The sequence below is a fragment of the Scyliorhinus torazame genome, chromosome 22 (genome assembly GCF_047496885.1).
Source record: "Scyliorhinus torazame isolate Kashiwa2021f chromosome 22, sScyTor2.1, whole genome shotgun sequence".
NCBI lineage: Eukaryota > Metazoa > Chordata > Chondrichthyes > Carcharhiniformes > Scyliorhinidae > Scyliorhinus > Scyliorhinus torazame.
The window spans coordinates 45,388,707-45,411,873 of NC_092728.1; the positions used below are offsets into that span (position 1 = coordinate 45,388,707).

General features: G+C 45.3%; 1 protein-coding gene across 3 annotated transcripts in view; it reads left to right on the forward strand.

Moving 5' to 3' along the window:
• The window catches only part of ddr2l (discoidin domain receptor family, member 2, like), a 106,621-nt gene extending 86,732 nt beyond the window's left edge, over positions 1-19,889 (forward strand). For all 3 annotated transcript variants that reach the window (XM_072488140.1, XM_072488141.1, XM_072488142.1), the window contains 6 exons: positions 6,310-6,554; positions 10,316-10,428; positions 11,141-11,338; positions 12,959-13,193; positions 16,440-16,589; positions 17,318-19,889. In XM_072488140.1, coding sequence (XP_072344241.1) covers positions 6,310-6,554; positions 10,316-10,428; positions 11,141-11,338; positions 12,959-13,193; positions 16,440-16,589; positions 17,318-17,458 — 1,082 coding nt within the window. In that variant the 3' untranslated portion in view covers positions 17,459-19,889. The remainder of the gene's footprint in view (positions 1-6,309; positions 6,555-10,315; positions 10,429-11,140; positions 11,339-12,958; positions 13,194-16,439; positions 16,590-17,317) is intronic.
• The last annotated feature ends 3,278 nt before the right edge of the window (positions 19,890-23,167 follow it).

Sequence of the window (23,167 nt, forward strand, 5' to 3'; positions counted from 1 at the left end):
GGGACTACGGTGCTGAGGACCTGGGTTCGAATCCTGACCCTGGGTCACTTTCCGTGTGGAGTTTGCACATTCTCCCCGTGTCTGCGTGGGTTTCACCCCCACAACCCAAAAAGATGTGCAAGTTAGGTGGATTGGCCACGCTAAATTGCCCCTTAATTGGAAACAAAATAATTGGGTACTCTAAATTTATTTTAAAAAAGGATGGTGAGTGGCTCGTAGGGGACCTTGCAGGTGTGATGGTCCCAAACATCTGATGCCCTTGTCCATCTAGGTGGTAAAGATTGTGAGTTTGGAAGGTGATGACATAGGAGCCTCAGTGAATTACTGTAGTGTGCATTTATCAGATGGTGCTCACTGCTGCTACTGTGCATTGGTGATGGAGGGAGTTGATGGGGTGCCAATCAATTGACAGCTTTGTCCTGGATTGTGTCAAGTTTCTTCAGTGTATTTATTTATATGGCTGCCCCATTAAATTTATGGTCAACGGTAACATCCAAGGTGCTGATAGTGATGGTTTCAGTGGTGGCCATTAAAGGGCAAGGGAAGATTGGTTATATTCTCTCTTGTGGAAGTTGATCATTGCCTGGCACTTATGTGGCGCGACTGTTTATCAGCCCAAGCCTGCTTGTTGTCCAGCTCTTACTGCATGTAGGAATGGGCTGCTTTTATTTTGCAAATCAGAGGCTTACTGGAACTTTATAAAACGTCAGAGTCTTTTCAGTGATTTTGGCCTATTGCTATTCTTGCAGTTTAACTCACAATATCTAAATATCTGAATGCAGATTTTTACCCTTTCCTTCAGTAATCAGCCAGAATTTGTCACCAAGTCATATGAGATATTAGGACAGGGAACCAAAGGTTGGGACCATGAGATTTTTAAGAAATGTCTCAAAGGAGAGGAGAGATGTTGAGAGATTTTAAGGGGGGAATTTGATTGCTTTACTGCGAACCCAGCTGAAGGCATGACTACCAATGGTGGGATGAAGGAAATCTGGGATAAGCCAGCAACAAGAATTGGAGCAGTACAGGTATATCTGAGGATTGTGGGGGTGGTGGGAGAATACAGAGATAAGGAAGGGCGAAGCCATTGGGGGATTTGAAAACTAAATGAGAATTAAAAAAATTAAGGCATTGCTGGATGGAGAGCCAACATCGATCAGTGAACATGGCTGTGATGGGTGAACGAGGCTTGGTGTGAATTGGGACATAGTTAGCATGGATTTGGATGAGTTGAATTGTTATGAATGGTGGAAGATGAGAGGCCATCCAGGAGAGCATCAGAATCATCAAATCATTGAAAGTGAATGGTGAAGGTAGGGCACCTGCCCCTCAACATAATTGAGAATACAAATATACATTGAGACAGGATTAATTAATAACCTCAAAGCGAAGGATCCTTGAGGCAACAGTGATCATAGCATGATAGAATTTCACATTCAATTTGAGGGTGAGGACCTAGGGTCTAAAACTAGCCATAAACATATAAAAGTAATTGCAGGAGCACAAAGACAGAATTGGCTAAAGTGAACTGGCAAAATAGATTAAAAGGTGAGACTTGTTAAGCAGATGCAGACGTTTAGATTTAGATGATCATAATACAATCAGGCAGAGAGTCCACATGATTTTGTGAAAGGGAAATTGTATTTGACAGATTTATTAGAGTTCTTTGATAATGTACCAAGCAGTGTGGATAAAGGGGAGCCAGTAGATCTAGTGCATTTGGAATTCCAAAAAGCATTTGATAAGGTGTCAATAAAGGGTTACTACACACAATGTTGAGGGTGATATATTAGTGGAGAGGCAGTGACAGAGTGGTATTGTCACTGGACTACTAAGCCAGAAACCCAGGGTAATGCTCTGGGGACCCGGGTTCAAATCCCACCATGGCAGATTCAATAAAAATCTGGAATTAAAAGTCTAATGATGAAACAATTGTCAATTGCAAAAACCCATCTGTCCTTTGGGTACATTACCTGGTCTGGCCTACATGTGACTCCAGACCCACAGCAATGTAATTGAGTCTTAAATGCCCTCTGAAATAACCTAGCAAACCACTCAGTTCAAGGGCAATAAATGCTGGCCCAACCAACAAATAAAAAAGGAAGTGTGGCTAGAGTGTTGGCTAACCATCAGGAAATCAACAACGGATAACTGGGTCTTTTTCAGGTTGGCAAACTGTAACCAGCAGAGTGATACAAGCTATATAAATTACATGAATGAAGTTATTTACTACATTTGCTAGATTAAGTGAGTGGGCAAAAAATTGGCAGCTGCAGTATAATGTCAGAAAATGTGAGGTTCACATTGGCAGGAAGAATAGAACATAGAACATAGAACAATACAGCGCAGTACAGGCCCTTCGATGTTGCACCGAAACAAAAGCCATCTAACCTACACTATGCCATTATCATCCATATGTTTATCCAATAAACTTTTAAATGCCCTCAATGTTGGCGAGTTCACTACTGTAGCAGGTAGGGCATTCCACGGCCTCACTACTCTTTGCGTAAAGAAACTACCTCTGACCTCTGTCCTATATCTATTACCCCTCAGTTTAAAGTTATGTCCCCTCGTGCCAGCCATTTCCATCCGCGGGAGAAGGCTCTCACTGTCCACCCTATCCAACCCCCTGATCATTTTGTATGCCTCTATTAAGTCTCCTCTCAACCTTCTTCTCTCCAACGAAAACAACCTCAAGTCCATCAGCCTTTCCTCACAAGATTTTCCCTCCATACCAGGCAACATCCTGGTAAATCTCCTCTGCACCCGCTCCAAAGCCTCCACGTCCTTCCTATAATGCGGTGACCAGAACTGTACGCAATACTCCAAATGCGGCCGAACCAGAGTTCTGTACAGCTGCAACATGACCTCCTGACTCCGGAACTCAATCCCTCTACCAATAAAGGCCAACACTCCATAGGCCTTCTTCACAACCCTATCAACCTGGGTGGCAACTTTCAGGGATCTATGTACATGGACACCTAGATCCCTCTGCTCATCCACACTTTCAAGAACTTTACCATTAGCCAAATATTCCGCATTCCTGTTATTCCTTCCAAAGTGAATCACCTCACACGTCTCTACATTAAACTCCATTTGCCACCTCTCAGCCCAGCTCTGCAGCTTATCTATATCCCTCTGTAACCTGCTACATCCTTCCACACTATCGACAACACCACCGACTTTAGTATCGTCTGCAAATTTACTCACCCACCCTTCTGCGCCTTCCTTTAGGTCATTGATAAAAATGACAAACAGCAACGGCCCCAGAACAGATCCTTGTGGTACTCCACTTGTGACTGAACTCCATTCTGAACATTTCCCATCAGCCACCACCCTCTGTCTTCTTTCAGCTGGCCAATTTCTGATCCACATCTCTAAATCACCCTCAATCCCCAGCCTCCGTATTTTCTGCAATAGCCTACCGTGGGGAACCTTATCAAACACTTTGCTGAAATCCATATACACCACATCAACTGCTCTACCCTCATCTACCTGTTCAGTCACCTTCTCAAAGAACTCAATAAGGTTTGTGAGGCATGACCTACCCTTCACAAAGTCATGCTGACTATCCCTGATCATATTATTCCTATCTAGATGATTATAAATCTTGTCTCTTATAATCCCCTCCAAGACTTTACCCACTACAGACGTGAGGCTCACCGGTCTATAGTTGCCGGGGTTGTCTCTGCTCCCCTTTTTGAACAAAGGGACCACATTTGCTATCCTCCAGTCCTCTGGCACTATTCCTGTAGCCAATGATGACATAAAAATCAAAGCCAAAGGTCCAGCAATCTCTTCCTTGGCCTCCCAGAGAATCCTAGGATAAATCCCATCAGGTCCCGGGGACTTATCTATTTTCAGCCTGTCCAGAATTGCCAACACCTCTTCCCTACGTACCTCAATGCCATCTATTCTATTAGCCTGGGGCTCAGCATTCTCCTCCACAACATTATCTTTTTCCTGAGTGAATACTGAAGAAAAATATTTATTTAGTATCTCGCCTATCTCTTCAGACTCCACACACAATTTCCCATCCCTGTCCTTGACTGGTCCTACTCTTTCCCTAGTCATTCACTTATTCCTGACATACCTATAGAAAGCTTTTGGGTTTTCCTTGATCCTTCCTGCCAAATACTTCTCATGTCCCCTCCTTGCTCGAGGGGACTAGAAAAGCAGAAAATCATTTAAATAGTGAGACAGCTGAATGCTGCGGTGTCCTTGTATATGAATCACAAAGCATAACGAGTAATTAGGAAGGCAAATGGAATGTTGGCTTTTAATGCAAAGGGGATGGAATATAATAAAGGGAAGTCTTGCTATAACTACAGAATATTGGTGAGACTACACCTAAACTGTGTGCATTTTGGTCCCCGTATTTACAAAGTGAAATACTTATATTGGAAGCAGTTCAGAGAAGGTTCACTAGGTTGATTCCTGCGAGGAAGGGGTTGTCTCAAGAAAGGTTGGGCCTATACTCATTGGAGTTTCGAATTAGGAGGTGATCTTATTGAAACATGTAAGATTCTGAGTGGCGGTTGACAGATGTTGAGAGGATGTTTTCCCTCGGGCGGGGGGTGGAAAAACTAGAAATCGGGATTTAAAAATAAGTCCGATGAGAAATTCTTACTCTTGAGGGTTAGTGTTTTGAATTAATTTCTCCCCGGGCGTATTGGAGACCAGATCATTGAACATATTAAAGATTGATTTAAACAGACTTTTGATCAAGGTATTTGAGCGTTATGGGAGCAGAGAAGGAAAAGGCGTCAAGGACACAATCAGACCAGCCATGATCCGATTAAATGGTGCAATAGGCTCAAGGGGCTGAATAGTCCACTCCTGCTCCTATTTCTTATTTTATGTTTCCCTACATGAGAAAAAAAGAAAAGGCCATTTAGTGACATGAGGCCCATCCTCCAACCCCCCAACCCCGCTATCACAGCCCAACCCGACACCCTAACCCGCTTGTCACGGCACATCCCCTGGCCCCCTCACCTTCCCATCACAGCCCATCCCCAATACCTTAACTCTCCAATCATAGCCCATCCTCAGACACCCTAACCCTCCCAACACAGCCCGTCCCTCACACCCTAACCCTCCCATCACAGCCCGTCCCCGACACCCTAACCCTCCCATCACAGCCCATTCCGAAACCCTAATTCACCCATAACAGTCCATCCCCCTACACCCTAACCGCCCCATCACAACCCACCCCCGACCCTAACTCTCCCGTCACAGACCAGTCCCTGACCTTCTCTCTCCTGACACATACCAGTCCCTGACCCTACCTCTTCTGTCAGAGCTGACCCTAACTCTCCCTTCACAGCCCAGTCCCTGACCCTATCTCTCCTGTCACAGCCCACACCCTGACCCTACCTCTCCCGTCACAGCCCAGTCCCTAACCATAACTCTCCCGTCACAGCCCAGTCCCGGACCCTACCTCTCCCGTCACAGCCCCTCCCGGACCCTACCTCTCCCGTCACAGCCCCTCCCGTCACAGCCCAGTCCCTGACTCTACCTCTCCTGTCACAGCCCAGTCCTTGACCAAATCTCCTGTCACAGCCCATCCCCTGACCCTACCTCTCCTGTCACAGCCCACCCCCTGACCCTACCTCTGTCACAGCCTACCCCTTGACACAACCTCTCCTGTCACAGCCCACCCCCCGACACAACCTCTCCTCTCACAGCCCACCCCCTGACACAACCTCTCCTGTCACAGCCCACCCCCTGACACAACCTCTCCTGTCACAGCCCACCCCCTGACACAAACTCTCCTGTCACAGCCCACCCCCTGACCCTAACTCTCCTGTCACAGCCCATCCCGACCCTAACTCTCCTGTCAGCCCATCCCCTGAACCTAACTCTCATGTCACAGCCCATCCCCTGACCCTAACTCTCCTGTCACAGCCGATCCAATGACCCTACCTCTCCTGTCACAGCCCACCTCCTGACACCTAACTCTCCTGTCACATTCCACCCCTTGACCCTAACTCTCCTGTCACAGCCCACCTCCTGACACCTTACTCTCCTGTCACATTCCACCTCCTGACCTGAACCCTCCTGTCACAGCCCATCCCCTGACCCTAACTCTCCTGTCATAGCCCATCCCCTGACCCTAACTTTCCTGTCACAGCCCATCCCCGACCCCAATTCTCTCATTGAGACCCAATAGGGAAGGGTTGACTGTGAGGAACTGGAAGAAAAGTTAAGTGGGTTGAGAATGATGGTGGAGGGAACTGGTAAACTTGGCATCTTTCATCACTGCCTACCCATTTGGAATGCTAACTTTCCCATGTGTCCTTTTCCCAGCATGCAGTGGGGACTACGCAGAACCTGATCTAACAAAGACCACTCCACACCAGGGTTTCCAGAGCAACGTCCCACATTACGCAGAGGCTGATATAGTCAGTCTGCAGGGTGTGACTGGAAACAACACATACGCAGTTCCTGCACTCACCGTGGACTCCCTCATTAAGATGGAACTGGCTGTGGAGGAGATCTCCCGACATCAGTTGCACTTCAAGGAGAAGCTGGGGGAGGGGCAGTTCGGGGAGGTGAGTGGCTTTTTAACACTGCACAAAGACCTAGTTCCTACCTGTTGTGTAACTGTGGTACACGCTAACACACTGCTCCTGATGGAACAAGCCGTTACAAGAGTCCAAAAGGCATTTTGAGGATAGATGACTGTGTAAGTCCCTGAGAATGAGTGATGACTATTAACGAGAGAGTGGGTGATTTGGCAACAGGATAGGTTAATTGGGAACAATGAGAGGAGTGAGGAAGAGTCAGCTGATGGTGAGTGGTAGTTCAATAAGGATGACTGGGGGTGGGCGTGCTCATTCAGAGTGAATGGGGCCAGGTGAGTGGGTCAGTTAGTTGGTATTTTTTCATTCTTTGAGATGTGGATGTCACTGCGGCAGAATGTGTTTCCCAACTCTAACAGCCCTTGAACTGAGTGGCTATATGCAGAGGGCAGTTAAGAATCAACCGCATTGTTGGGAGTCTGAATTCAAATGTAGGCCAGAGTGGGCTTGTGCGCGGTCAATTCCAGCCCCACTTGATCTGGATTAGCAACACAGATGAAAGTAAAGTTACAAAGTTACAGGGTGGCATAGTGGTTAGCACTGCAGCCTCACAGTGCCAGGGACCCAGGTTCAATTCCTGCCTTGGGCGACTGTCTCTGTGGAGTTTGCACATTCTCCTTGTGTCTGGGTGGGTTTCTTCCGGGTGCTCAGGTTTCACCCAGAGTTCAAAGATGTGCAGGTTAGGTGGGGTTACTGGGGTAGGGCGGGGGACTCTATGATTACTTAAATATCCAATGTCTTTGATTTGATCCTGATTAGAACATAAGAACTAGGAGCAGGAATGGGCAATTCAGCCTCTCGAGCCTGTTCCTCCATTCAATATTGTTATAAGACCCTGGGCAAGTGTGCGACCAATTCCAGCCTCACTTGTCCCGGAGTCACAATGCAAGTGAATTAACCAATAATTTTTACAAAAGTACCCAAAGTCTTTGGTCCTTGGCTGCCCAATAATTACAGTCACGAGGTTTGTAAGTTTAAACACAATTATTGTTTATTTATAACAACTATAATGAACTATGCAGCAAATGCACTGATTAACCAATTCCTAACTTCTCACTGTAACTTGCCCCCCCCCCCCCCCATCCTCTACACACATACTCACAATACAGACAAATAGAAAAGGATGGAAAGGAGTAAAAAAAAAAAAAAAAGGAAAAATAGTGTTTCTTTCAGGTAATGGTTTTTCAGCACACCTTCCTTCACAGCAAGCTTGCAGTTTCTGGTCTTTATTTTGCAGCCTGTAATGGTCTATCTGCAAGTTCATGTATACAGCGATCACAACTGCTTTGCTGGAGAGGCACCTTACTTCTCCCCAAACTTTGCTTTCAGTTCGTGATTTGTACTCAGGCCTCTGTAGTTTCAGTAATACAGCACTCACAGAAAGCTTTCTGGAGAGAGATTTTGAGGATAGAGAGAAGCAGACCCTTTCTTTGTGCTGCCATGATCAAAACTGAAACTCCTTGGGATTCTGAAAAGCATTCCACTGGGATATAATCCAATCACCACATGTTACCAGGCAGAGTAAGGCCTTTTGGGTCAAATCATTTGGCCATCAGCCATCCATCAAACTCAACCCATAACTCAACCCATCTCTCTCACTGGTGCCGTCAAGTCTGTGGTCTCTTGTTCAAATCAGAACAGACCAGCAAAGTGATCTCTCCTGTAACTTCTGGATTCTTCTGCCTGAATTAAAGATGCAGGCTGCTTGATTTAAAGAGACATGTCCATTAATCATTAATGGATCAAAATAGGAATGGCAAAATAAAAGAAAAGGGAAGGGGAATAAACAGGAAGGACTCTTACACTACGATCGTGGCTGATCTCATCTTGGCCTCAACTCCACTTTCTTGCCTGATCTTCATAACCCTTCAAACCATTACTAATTAAAAATCTGTCCCTCTCCTTAAATTTACTCACTGTAACGGCATCACTCTGGGGTAGTGAATTCCACAGATTTATGACCCTTTTGAGAGAAGAATTTTTTTCTCGTCTGTTTTAAATCTGCTACCCCTTATGCTAAAACTGTGACCTCTTGTTCTAGAATGCCCCACAAGAGAAAGCATCCACCATACATCTACTTTGTCAATATCTTTTATCATTTTATGTACCTCAGTTTGATCTCTCCTCATTCCTCTGAACTCTAGACAGTATAGGCTTAAACTTCTCATCTCTTCATAAGACATACCTCTCATCTCTACAATCAATCTAGTGAACCTCCTCTGAACTGCCTCTAATGCAACTACATCTCTTCTCAAAAAAGGGGACCAAAACTGTACACTGTACTTCTGGTGCGGAGTTGCAACAACACTTCCCTACTTTTATGCTCTATTCCTTTAGCTATAAAGGATTAAATACAGCCACCAAGTTTGTAAATTTTAACACAAATAACCTTTTATTATTTAACAGTAATTAGTAATAAATAGGCAACAATACAACTGATTGACTGCTATCTGATTCTCAACCCCTACCTTTTTAATTCACTCCACTCACAAACAGACAACATAGAGGGAAAGGGTGGTGGAGAGGGTAGAAAATACTGATTAAAAAATAAAAGATGGGGATCATTGACTTCAGTTGGATATCTTCCAGTTCACTCCTTTCTCCAGCTTAGGCCTTTAGTTGGATGTTATCTTTTCTTGCGCTTGTAGATTCGTAGAGACAGCAGGCAGCCAACAGCAGAGAGGGTGAAAACACAACTTCTTACTTCGAGGGTCTCATGACTTTGCTGGGTTCTCTATGGAAAATCCTGCCTACAGGAACCAATTGTTGCCAGGCAGAACACTGTCCGTGGCCAAACCATTGGCCGCCAGCCAACCAATTGAACCAAATCCCTCCAATTTTCTGGGTGCCAGAAATTCTGGGATTTCCTTTGCTAAATACAAAACTTGAGGAAGTAGTCTCCCAATTGTTAACTTATTTGAAACTTTGAATTCTGTGCTTCCTCCGCTCAACTTAAAGGTATATCTCGATTAACGATCCCCGGAACAACGAAAACAAGAAAGAAAAAATAAGAAGTGGGAACAAAAATAAATCAAAAGGAAGAACAGGGCAGCACGGTAGCATTGTGGATAGCACAATTGCTTCACAGCTCCAGGGTCCCAGGTTCGATTCCGGCTTGGGTCACTATCTGTGCGGAGTCTGCACATCCTCCCCGTGTGTGCGTGGGTTTCCTCCGGGTGCTCCGGTTTCCTCCCACAGACCAAAGATGTGCAGGTTAGGCGGATTGGCCATGCTAAATTGTCCTTAGTGTCCAAAATTGCCCATAGTGTTGGGTAGGGTTGCTGGGCTATGGGGATAGGGTGGAGGTGTGGACCTTGGGTAGGTTGCTCTTTCCAAGAGCCGGTGCAGACTCGATGGGCCGAATGGCCTCCTTCTGCACTGTAAATTCTATGACAACAGTAAGGATGAGAGTTATCCTTCTCCAGAGGACGTTAGTGAACCAGAAGGGTTTTACACAATCAGGGTTATCATTACTGGGACTAGCTTTCAATTCCAGATTTCCACTTTTAACTATTTGAATTCAAATTCCACCAGTTGCCATACCAGTTGGGGGAAGCAGGGAGGGTCAGTTGGGGGTGGGATGGGTCAGTCGGTGGGGGTAGCTTGGGAAGGTCAACCGGCACAGCTTGGGGGAGGGTCGGTCAGAGGGCAGCAGGGAAGGGTCAGTCCGGAAGACAGTTTGTGTATTGCTGGGACTGATGGTGAGTGATGAAGTTGTTCTCTTTCTCCAGGTCCACTTATGTGAGGCAGCGAGTCTGCAACCCGACTTCCTCTTTAATACAGGACACCGGCCGGTCCTTGTGGCTGTGAAGATGCTGAGGTCAGATGCCACAACAAACGCCCGGTAGGTGCTCCAGGACATTGCTGCTCACCCTTCGACCTGCGACGTGTTGTGATTGGCTGAGTAAACTGTGAGGGGGGAGGCGCGGAGGAAGCAGGAACCTGAGCAGCCAGCTGATCCCCACTTGCTCAGGAGTCTGGGGCTGATACACAGATGGCACCTGCGAGGTTTAAAATGACCCCAGGTGGAAAGGTTTGGGCTCTGGGAGTTCTCCTGTGAGGAAAGGATTGATTGGCTAGACCCCCTTTTCTCTTGATAAAGGAAGGCTGAGGGGTGACCTAATAGAGGTTTTTAAAATTCTGAAAGGTTTTGATGGAGTGGATAGAGAGAGAATGTTAAGAGTGGTGAGAATGTGGAACTCACTATCACGGAGTGGTTGAAGTGAATAGTGTCAATGTATTTAAGGGGAAACGAGACGAGTATCTGAGGGAGAAGGGAATGAGGATTCCGATGGTGGATTTAGATGAGAAAAGATGGGAGGCTCGAGTGGATCATAAACACTGGCATGGACTGGTTGTTCTGAATGGTGTTTGTGTGCCATATATTCTATGTAATCTTATGTGATGACTGTGAATGGCAGACTGTGCCATTCAATATCCAAGGCAACAGTGGAGATGCTGGGAGAGGATGTCATGATGGATGATGTCCTCCGAGATCGGAGCTGAATGAATGCAAGAGCAACCGGTTATAACCAACATCTGTGCGTCCCTTCCAGGAATAACTTTCTCAAAGAGATGAAGATCATGTCGCGGCTGAAGGACCCGAATATTATCAGGCTTCTTGGAGTCTGTACCCGCGATGATCCACTCTGCATGGTCACCGAGTACATGGAGAACGGGGACCTGAACCAATTCCTGTGCCAGCGGGAGCTGGAGAACCACTTCACCCTGGCAAAGAACATCCCTAGTGTCAGGTAGGAGTAAGCAATGGGAGAGACAATGCAGTACACAAAATAGTGTATTTCTACATCATCCTCAACATTTCCCAAAGCATTTCACAGACAATGAATATATTTGTTGTGTTATAATGAAGGAAATTCCAACAAACAATTTGCACATAACAGGATCCCACGACATCATGAGTGAGGCCCAATTAATCTGTCTTTTGGTGACATTGCTTGAGGTTTAAGTATTGCCAGGACATCCTGCTTTTCTGCAGATAGAGCCATCAGATTCACCCCGAAAGGGAAAAAGAGGCCTTGGTTTAATGCCCCATCTAAAAGATTGTGCAGCACCAGTTCAGTGAGGCAGGAGAGCTACTCAATGGGCTGGTGAGGGAGCAGTAGAGAACTGGTCACTTGCACTGAACAGTGTTATTACAGGAACGAGGATAGGCATGTTAGTTTATTGAATAGAGATGGACTGGATTATTCCATCTATATTAAAAGAGTTCAAACACTGGGAGATGCTGGGAGAGGATGTTCCCCGAACAGGCGGCGGAATGTGGCGACTAGGGGCTTTTCACAGTAATTTCATTGAAGCCTACTTGTGACGACAATAAGTGATTTTCATTTCACTGCCAAAAAAAACATAGATATACCAGCCACGTGTGGGGGAGTGTGTTGATGGCTGAATGGATTCCAAGGTGTACTTTTCATTTCTGATGAAGATTGGAAATGGAGGAGGTACCAAAAACATAGCCAACAAGTACTAAAAGCTACCAACAGCTGTATCAAGTGTAGACACAGGAAGTCGTTAGCACTGTTGCTTCACAGCGCCAGGGTCCCAGGTTCGATTCCCGGCTTGGGTCACTGTCTGTGCGGAGTCTGCACGTTCCGCCTGTGTCTCCGTGGTCTCCTCCCATAAGTCCCGAAAGACACATTGTTAGGTATTTTGGACATTCTGAATTCTCCATCCGTATACCCGAACAGGAGCCAGAATGTGGCGACTAGGGACTTTTCACAGTAACTTCATTGCAGTGTTAATGTAAGCCTACTTGTGACAATAAAGATTATTATTATTGTACTCAACCCATAAAATGACAGCACACTGGAGTTCCTGCTAATTTCCTTCCACTGCTTCTGAGACTGGCATAAGAAATCAAGACGTTTTGCGATCAAAATGAGGAATATTTTGTGTGAGCTGTAGGGAAAATCAGGGCCAGTTTAGCTCAGTTGGCTGGACAGCTGGTTCATGATGCAGATCAAGGCCAACAGCGCGGGTTCAATTCCCGTACTGGCTGAGGTTGTTAATGAAGGCTCCGCCTTCTCAATATCATCCCTCGCCTGAGGTGTGGTGATCCTCAGATTAAATCACCACCAGTCAGCTCTCCCCCTCAAAGGGGAAAGCAGCCTATGGTCATCTGGGACTATGGTGACTTTTTATAGGAAAAATCATGAACCAATTTTTCCTAGTGCTCAAACTTTTAATCGAAGTGAAGTGTTTTGATACTACGCCCTAATATCTGTAAGGGCAATGGGACATGTGACTATATAAACCTAACAGTGAGGCTCTGCCAACCCCCAGCAATGCTGTGCTTCTTGGCTGGCCCAATGGCTAAGACTTTCACTCTATCCTTTTTTCCCCTTGCTCAGCTACCGGTCCCTCCTGCACATGATGACCCAGGTCGCCTCTGGTATGAGATATCTCTCCTCCCTTAACGTCGTACACCGGGACCTCGCAACACGCAACTGCCTGGTTGGGAACTGCTGCACCATCAAGATAGCCGACTTCGGCATGAGCCGCAACCTGTACAGCGGTGACTACTACCGGATCCAGGGCCGTGCTGTGCTGCCTATTCGCTGGATGGCATGGGAAAGTATTCTGCTGGTGAGTGCCAGCCTGTAATCAGCCACCTCCCCTCTCCATCCTGAATTGGTAAACACTACAGTGCCATTGTTCTTTAACATAGGAAAACCTACCATGGTTCGGGTCAGAAGAGTATTCAGACAAAAGCTAATGTGCTAAAAGTAGTAATATTAGTAAATTGCTTGAAAGCTTTGTCAAAGAGGTAACTTCTAAGAAGGAGAAAGAAGTGTAAAGAGAGGCGGAGAGAATAGAGTTTTCGGGAGGGTATTACAGAGCTTGGGGCCCAGTCAGCTGAAGACGAGGCTGCCAGTGGTGGAGTAACGAAAATTGGGGGAAGCACAAGAGGCCAGACTTGGAGGAGCACAGCGATCCCGTGGGTTTGTTGCAATGGAGCGGATTACAGAGATAGGAAGGAATTTGAAAACCTTTGACATGTTGACTGAGTGGGAGCCAGGTCAGCAGTATTGATGCAAGATAGCATATGGTAGCATGTTGTGTTTTGGATGAGTTGAAGTTTATAGAGGATGAAAGATGAAAAGCTGGACAGGAGAGTGTTGTATTCTCTATTCTGCTTCACCTGGATGGCTCGGATGTGTAGTGTTGAATAAAGAACACAAAGCTTTGTTAACGAACTAAACTATGAATTTATTACACTACTAAGATTCATTCACATTCCTAAAATAGAAGGTTATTGTATATAAACTATGCTATCTCTAACTTACAGAACTCTCAAGTATACAACTGCTCTCTATGCCTGACTATCTTATCCAGCTCTCTCCTAATCATCTAATCCCAGAATTCCCATGTCACATGATATTTATATGACTGTTCTGTCGTTCCCTCTAGTGGTACGAATCATTATCATTAACTTGTTAACTTTTTGCATCCCAGTCAATATACATATTACATCCCCTTTTTTTTTCAAAGATGTTTGGAGATTTCTACAAAAATATGTCGAGTAAGAAGCATTTTACATGTAATTGAGTACTCAAATTGTAAAGTAGTTAACAATTTAAAAAAAAACTTTTTACAGTCCACAAATTGAATCTGTACTCAGTCTTGAAAAATGAAAATTGCTTATTGTCACAAGTAGACTTCAAATGAAGTTACTGTGAAAAGCCCCTAGTCGCCACATTCCGGCACCTGTTCGGGGAGGCTGGTACGTGAAGGAACTCGTCTTCACTCGTGTAGTTGTAATTGAAGTACCAACAAGTCATCAGTTCAAATCGATTAGGTGTTTGACTGTTTGAACCACTTTTGTTCTCTGACTTGGTCTTTTTTCTGTGTTTGTGGTGTTGATTTTGTGTGTCCTTTTCCTTAAAAACTGGTTTGCTTTTTGGTCTTTGAGCAAATACGAACTCATTAAATTCGTTGGCATGACTTCTTTTTTGTCTAAACAATGTCCTGTTCTTCCTGACATTGGTGCCATTATGCACAAATTTTGTATTATCTACATACGCATTTGTTTGTTCTACCTCGACCGGTAGCTGTGTTTGACACACTGTCCTGCAGTACCTTGCTCGGTTGCAGTACCTTGCTCAGTTGCCATGTGGAGTGCTTTCCATACCGTATGGTCTGTCAAGTGTGACTGTGAGTTCAAACACTTTCTTGTCATTGCTTTGGACTGTGCTGTTCAGTTGTCCTTCGATTTCCGAGTCGTACTATTGTGTACAGTCTGTTGTTCCGTAATTTCTCTTTTTGTGCTCAAGAACTGTTCCTTCTGGATTGTTTGATTCATTTTCAAACTTTTTAGTATCAGTGTCCTTTGTATTATCTGATGTTTTGTTGCACTTTATGATCTCTGGTTCCTGTGGATAATCTGAGGCATTGTTGAGCTTTGCGACATCAGTCCCTTCTGGATGATCTGATTTATCTTTGATTCTTGGTGCTCCTCTTCTGGAGTCAACTTCTCAAAGATATCATTTTCTTGTAGGTTGTTCACAATTGATGTGTTCTCAAATGATTCATTCATTGTTGTACTCTGATTGTCATGTTTTGTTATACAGTCCAGCTGAGATCTGTCAGTCTCGCTTTTGTCCTGCATCGCTTTTATGCTACTGTGATCACTTTGTCATTATTCGCAAATACAGTGGTTAGACCTTCATTGCCTTCTTTTTGTTGATCAAATAAACTAAATAGACCTTCATAGTCTTCTTCTGGCTCAGGAACTAAACTAGATAGTCTGTCATAGTCTTCTTTCATTGCTCTCTCTCTGGAGTCATTCATTGTTCTCTCTCTGGAGTCATTCATTGCTCTTTCTCTGGAGTCTCATTGCTGTGTCTCTGGAGTCTCATTGCTCTCCCTGGAGTCTATCCGTGCTCTCTATGTGGAGTCTTTCATTGCTCTCCTTGTGGAGTCTTTCTCTTCTGGTCGTTCATTTGTCAGGTTACTGCTATCCTATATATCAACGGTATGCAATTCTATCAATGTATTGGATTCATCTACCATTAGTAGAGTGCTATTTAGCTTTTCAATCTTGTTACTAACAGATTAATCATCGAAACCGAATATCTCTGCCATATCTGAATGATATTCTTCAATGTAGGATTTATCTTCTTTAGTTTTAGATTTGTTAATATTTTCTTCTTGTTGCATGCTGCAAACATTTTTTTCTTTGAATGGAGATTCTTTCTTTCTCCCTAAACCTGACGAATCTGCTCTATGATCACTTCTGGTACCATATTGTAGCATGGTACATTAACATTTAAAGCTGTCCACTCCTTGTACCATGTTGTATTCTCTATTCTGCTTTACCTAGATGGCTCGGATGCGTAGTGTTGAATAAAGAACACAAAGCTTTGTTAACAAACAAAACTATAAATTTATTACACTACTAAGATTCATTCACATTCCTAAAGTAGAAGGTTATTGGATAAAACTATGCTATCTCAACTTACAGAACTCTCAAGTATACAACTGCTCTCTATGCCTGACTATCTTATCCAGCTCTCTCTGAACTCAACTCCTAATCATCTAATCCCAGAATCCCATAGTCACATAATATTTATATGACTGTTCCGTGGTTCCCTCTAGTGTTATCATTAACTTGTTAACTCTTCACATCCCAGTCAATATACATATTACAGAGAAAATTGGAATATTTAAGTACAACATGAATACGGGTTTTAGCTGAAGCTGTGTGAAAGTGTGTGTATGAATGATGTGAGCACATGTACGTGTGTGATGACGAGTGGGGAGGTTTGGAGTGGGAAAGACATGTCTTGCATGCGGTGGGACTGACACTGAGCTAACAGCATGTCATTGCAGGGAAAATTCACCACGGCCAGCGATGTCTGGGCCTTTGGAGTGACAATGTGGGAGATGTTCACCTTCTGTAAGGAACAACCATATTCCCTTCATTCTGACGAGCAGATCATTGAGAATACAGGGGAATTCTTCCGGAATCAAGGGCGGCAGGTGAGGAAACCGTGGGCAGCGTTGGGTGCTGGACGTTTTGTACTTGCCTGTCTTTGAAAAACAAGAAAAAAAAACTTTTATTTTGTTTGGGTCTTTCCGAAGTGCTTTACAGTCAATGAACTACTTTTGAATTGTAGTCAATGTTACAATGGTACAATCCATTTACACAGCAGGCTTCCACAAACAGCAATGTGATTATGCCCAGATTATCTGATTTTAGTGATGTTGTTTGAGAGATAAATATTGGCCAGGACACTGGGGACAATTCCTTGGCTCTTGAAAGAGTGCCACGAGATCTTGTACCTGACATAATGACAGCCCACTTTAAACTATTATCAACTATGGTACCTCTAGCTGAGAGGGCAGATAGGCCCTTGGTATATGTTCTCAGTCAATAAATGGCATCTCTGAAATGGCACTCCCTCAATACTACACTGGTTACCTGATATGCACCCATTCCCACCCCTTCCCCCTCTCAGTTACCACAGTTGAAAGTTTAGAATGGGCCATCACTGTGTCAGGTACCACAGTTGATACTAGTTTAGAGTGGGCTGTCATTGTGTCGGGTACCACAGTTAATACTAGTTTAGAGTGGGCTGTCATTGTGTCGGGTACCACAGTTAATACTAGTTTAGAGTGGGCTGTCACTGTGTCAGGTACTGTGAGACAGGGAATCTTGGTCCACTATGCATTTCTTACCATTCTGTCGCCCCTTTCTCTCTCCACAGATCTACCTGTCGCAGCCAACCGTGTCCCCGAAACGGATCTTTGATTTAATGGTTAGCTGCTGGAATAGAGACATCAAGGACCGACCCAGCTTTGAGCAGATCCATCACTTCCTCCAGCAGCAGTTAATCAATGCGGCCTAGCGTTTACACATTGGGGCGGACCTCTGTCTTCTTGCTGATGTGATGGTTGCTACCATCATGCCATGCTTCTGTACGTCAATGAACGACTAAGCCTCTTGGCCTTCCTGCCATCTCTACTGTAGGATTGGCCCATGGCGTGTGCTCGTGTGATTAGTGCGTTTCTCTGCACACTTCTGCCTCACGCCTCTCCAATGTCGTCACTCCTGGCGATCAGGTTGTTCACTAAAGCTGTGACCGTCCTCTCTGTGGGGAACCAGTGTCGGGCACAGCAAGCCATTGCACAATGAGGCGGTTTCCAGTATTCTGAGAGCACAAGAGGGGCTGAGGCTGGGAGAGCCTGCAGTAGGCCGAGACTTGAATTCCCAGAGACGTGCACAAGGCCAAAGCTTGAAAACACAAGACTACTTTTCTCTATCATTCCCTATGGCGATTACAAGCACTGCTTTCTTCGTTTTGTCATTGCTTCCTCACACTAGAGTTACAGAACCAAGCTCAACACTTAACAACTGGCAGAGAAGCCCATAGGGGAGAGAGAGTGACTTGCCTGTTGCTGGTTACCTATAACTCAAGAACGTAGACACTACCCCAGTAACTCTCTTGAGGAGATTTCAGTCAGCCTAAAGGAGAGCATCTCTGTGCTGCGGTCACTGTTTTAAAAAAAAATTAGGACAGTTTGTACTTTAACTGTGATGGACTGCTTTGCTATGAATAGCAAGCCAGTCGTCCAAGAGCTGAGCGCTGCCTGAACTATCTCCAGACTGACCAACGCTTTGCCCAAACATTTGATGCATATTGCATCTGCACTGATGTCACATCCTATCGGCACTGGTGGGATAAGATGAGGGGTTCTCACAGGTTCCTGCGCACTCCAGAATTCCCCCGTGTTTGGAAGCTCAGGAGGGAGCTGCACAGAGAGGTTTTTATTATGGGGGAAGCTGATTAGGAGCTCCTCATTTTATTAAGTCATATTTCCCATAGAGCAGTCCTGAATGTGGATAGGGGAAAACACTCTTGAGTCTGGTGGGAGCATTTAATACTGGGGGTATCTGATTCTAGGGAGAGGGCCAGGTTTCTGATACAGGGTAAAAGGGAGGATCTGTGGGTGACTGGTACAGTGGGGTGGTGGGGTAGGGTAGGGCCTGGTGTTAACAGGTGGGAGGGGCTCAATTGTCTGATATGGGGCGGGGTGGTGTGAGCAGGGGGCAGAGAGTTTTTACAGGGGAAGATCTGGATGTTTGTACAAGAGTGTGGGAGGAGCTGGGGCTATGGAGGGGCCGGGTGTTTGCACGAGGGGAGGTGGGTCGTGTGTTCATGAGGGGGGAAGGGCAGGATTTGTACAAGAGTGAGGGGGAACCGGGTATTTGTACAGGCGGTGGGGGGAAGAATGGGAAGCCCGGGTGACCACGGGAGTGTGAATGACTGTGCGGCTGTGGGAAGGGGAAGGGCTCAGTGGTGGACAAACGGAGGGCAGATTGGGAATCTGCGTGTTGAGGATGGGATTCAGTGAGGGCGTGTATGGTTCCCGTGTAGTGGATTGATGGTTTAATCTGTTGGGGATCAGTGTGTGGTGTTTTTGAGTTCTGTAAGAGGGGTATTTAGAATTAGATTTTTGAAGTTTGACAGTTCCATAGAATTCCTACAGTGCAGGGAGGCCATTCAGCCCATTGAGTCTGCACTAGCCCTCTGAAAAAGCACCCCAAACATACAAAACTTTGGACACTAAGGGCCAATTTAGCCTGGCCTAGCCACCTAACCTACACACCTTTGGACACTAAGAGGCAAATTAACCTGGCCAATCCATTTAACCTGCACATCTTTCGATGTGGGAGGAAACCGGAGCATCCGGAGGAAACCCACGCAGACACGGGGATATGTAAACTCCACACAGACAGTCACCCAAGGCTGGAATTGAATCCGGGTCCCTAGTGCTGTGAGGCAGCAGTACCACGTCGGGAAGACAAGCCAGAGTATGGTTTTGTTATTTGGAATGAGGGACTGGGAGCAGCATGATACTGGGTAAGGGCAAGCTCTGGGGAAAGGACTGGAATGAACAGAATGTTTATGTTTATTGCCTCTGAGAAATAGCTCACTTTTTCATTTAAATTAATTTTAATCCTTTCTGAATTTTAATCATCTCTGAATTTCTCTCAGTAGTATAAGGGCCTATTTTAATTTGTCACACAGACCTGGAGTGTGACCTCACCCCTCCCAGTTCTCAGTGAAGCATTATCCGAACATGAACCCATTGAGTTTCTGTTGAAGAGCCAGTGGCTGTGGGAACCGATTGTGGAGGTTGAACCGTGGGTTCAAATTTATCCAGTATTTTTGGAGATATTGTTTATGGCAGTGGTATTGCTGGGGACAATTCCGACAGAATACCCACTGCTTTTGATCTCTGAATCAAATAAAATAAAATTTAGTTTTCATCAAATCTGTGTAAGCAGCGACTTTGTTTTCCATTCCGGAGTACACCACAGTAGTGGAAGCCTCAGCTTCCTGGTGCACTAGGTTAGCCAGGAACTAAAAGTTAACCTGCAGGAAACTGCCGTGAATAGCCCAGGGGGAAATTCATTTAGGTAACAAAAAATGTTTTTCTAAAAACACATTCTTTGAACACTTTTGTTTGGGAGTTATTGGATATAAAGGAAATGTTTGAGTCAAACATCAAGTTGGCTCATGAAGTAGATGATCATTTTCCGAATGAGAAGGCAGGCATGGCGAAGATGGACATGTCATTGGTTGGGAGGGGGGGGGGGGGGCGGTGGTGGAGTGGAGTGGAGTGGTTGCAGGCAAAGTCAAGTGATGCCGATCCCAGGAATATGCCGGACTGAAGTTGGCAACTCCAGGAGACTCTGTCTACCTGTGATACTGTAACAGGCATCATCACCCTGCCTGAGGTGAGTGATTCCACCTGGATGGTACAGTGCTACAGCAGCTTGTCAATCTCATCTCGGGGCCAAAAGGATCCCACGGTGGGGTAAAACAAAAGCTGGTTGGATGTGTGGTTATGTGGCCCTCATGGGGGTCTGTGGTGTGGTACAGACACTGTGTGCCTGATTCCTTGTGAGCTCTGGTCAGCACAAATGAGTATAGGCTCATCAAATTTTACAACACAGGAGGGTGTTTCGCCCATCGTGCCTAGGATAGCTTTTTGATAGAATTATCCAATTAATCCCATGGTTCAGCAAATAGGGGCTGGTTTAGCACAGTGGGCTAAACAGCTGGCTTGTAAAGCAGAACAATGCCAGCAGCACGGGTTCAATTCCTGTACCGGCCTCCCGAACAGGCAACGGAATGTGGTTGCTAGGGGCTTTTCACAGTAACTTCATTGAAGCCTACTTGTGACAATAAGCGATTAGTATTATTAAATGTTTTCCTTACATGTATTTCTCCAATTCCTTTTAAAAGTTACTATTGAATATATACAGGTGTTTTATTTGACATTACCCATCTTCTCTCCATCTCCAGTCCAGTCTCATTTTCCTAATGTGAATGATGATTGAATCTTTGTGCTGTGAGACTCTTCCACTGCTTATTTACTAGTCTTGCATGAAGGTGCCTCTGACCCTTTGGAGGGCAAGATAGACATCAACTGGGTAACCTGCTTACTCAGGTACATGTGTGTCCTGTTACCTTGGCTTCCCTGGAGCAGTCAAGTGAATTTTGCCCGCAAGATAACCATTTGGGGATTTGCTGAGGTGGCGCCCATTACAGGAAAAATAACGTTGGTCCTCATCATCAACTTTGTTCCTTTGCTGGCCTTCCTTGGCTGTCTGCACAAGATTGAACTGCAACATGGAATCTTGGCGTTCTGTTTAACCATCACCTGAGCTTTTAACCCTCCCCACCCCAGTTATAGCCCACCATAAACATATCAAACTCTGTGATGGTGTCTCACTGCTCCCCTACACCTCTATCTCCTCACCTCGCCACCCAAATCACTTGCCGTCTCACCCTGCACCCCTATTTTACTTCAACCCTACATCCCTATCTCACCCCGACACCCAGTCCTTCGTCCCTTCCTCTACGCGCACACACACCTCACCCGCCCCCCCACCCCCACCCCAACGCAACCTCAGTCTTGTCTGACGGCCAGAAGAAGTAACATTTGCATCTCACAAGTCAAGTGCCAGACAATGGCCACCTCCTAAAATAGAGTGAATCAAACTATCGCACCTTGATATTAAATGGTATTAACTCATCACTGAATCCCCCACAACATCCAGGGGGTTACCATCGACCAGAAACTGAACTGGACTAGCTGTATAAATACAGTGGCTACAAGAGCAGGTCTAAGATTAGGGATCCTGCAGCGAGTAACTCACCTCCTGACCCCCTCAAAATCTTGTCCATCTACAAGGCACAAGTCCAGAGTGTGATGGAATACTCACCACTTGCCTGGATGAGTGCAGCTCCAACAAACTCAAGGGCTCAAATCCAACCAGGACAAAGCAGTTCACTTACTTGGCACCCCTTCCACACACACTCACTCCCTCCACCACCGCCGAACAATAGCAGCCGTGTACCATCTACAAGAGCCACTAATTAGGGATGGGCTACAAATGCTGGCCTAGCCAGCGAAACCCACACCCTGTAGAAATGAATTTTAAAAACAGATGGAAATATTTTAAGCAATTACTGAGCCAGTAATAAACAGGGTTCTCATGTAGCATATTTAACAAAAATACTTTTATTGAAGAATTTAAATTTTTAACAATACAACCATATAAAAACAGATTTTACAAAGTTATACTATAAAAACATAAGAAGATAAGAACTAGGAACAGGAGTAGGCCATCTGGCCCCTCGAGCCTGCTCCGCAATTTAATGAGATCATGGCTGATCTTTGTGGACTCAGCTCCATTCTCCGGCCCGTACACCATTTCCCCGAATCCCTTTATTCTTTAGAAAGGTATCTTTTTCTTAAAAACGTTTAAAGAAGGAGCCTCAACTGCTCCACTGGGCAAGGAATTCCAGAGATTCACAACCCTTTGGGTGAAGAAGTTCCTCCTACACGCCGTCCTAAATCTACTTCCCCTTATTTTGAGGCTATGCCCCCTAGTTCTGCTTTCACCCGCCAGTGGAAACAACCTGCCCGCATCTATCCTATCTATTCCCTGCATAATTTTATATGTTTCAATAAGATCCCCCCGCATCCTTCTAAATTCCAATGAGTACAGTCCCAGTCTACTCAACCTCTCGTCATAATCTAATCCTCATAACTCTGGGATCAACCTAGTGAATCTCCTCTGCACTCCCTCCAGTGCCAATATGTCCTTTCTCAGGTAAGGAGACCAAAGCTGAACACAATACTCCAGATGTGGCCTCACCAACACCCTATACAATTGCAGCATAACCTCCCTAGTCTTGAACTCCATCCCTCTAGCAACGAACAACGAAACTCGATTAACCTTCTTAATCACCTGTTGCACCTGCACACCAACTTTTTGCGACTCGTGCACCAGCACACCCAGGTCCCTCTGCACAGCAGCATGTTTTAACATCTTACCGTTTAAATAATAATCCATTCTGCTGTTATTCCTCCCAAAATGGATAGCCTCACACTTGGCAACATTGAATTCCATCTGCCAGACACTAGCCAATTCATCTAACCTATCCAAATCATTCTGCAGACTTCCGGTATCCTCTGCACTTTTTGCTTTACCACTCATCTTAGTGTCGTCTGCAAACTTTGACACATTGCACTTG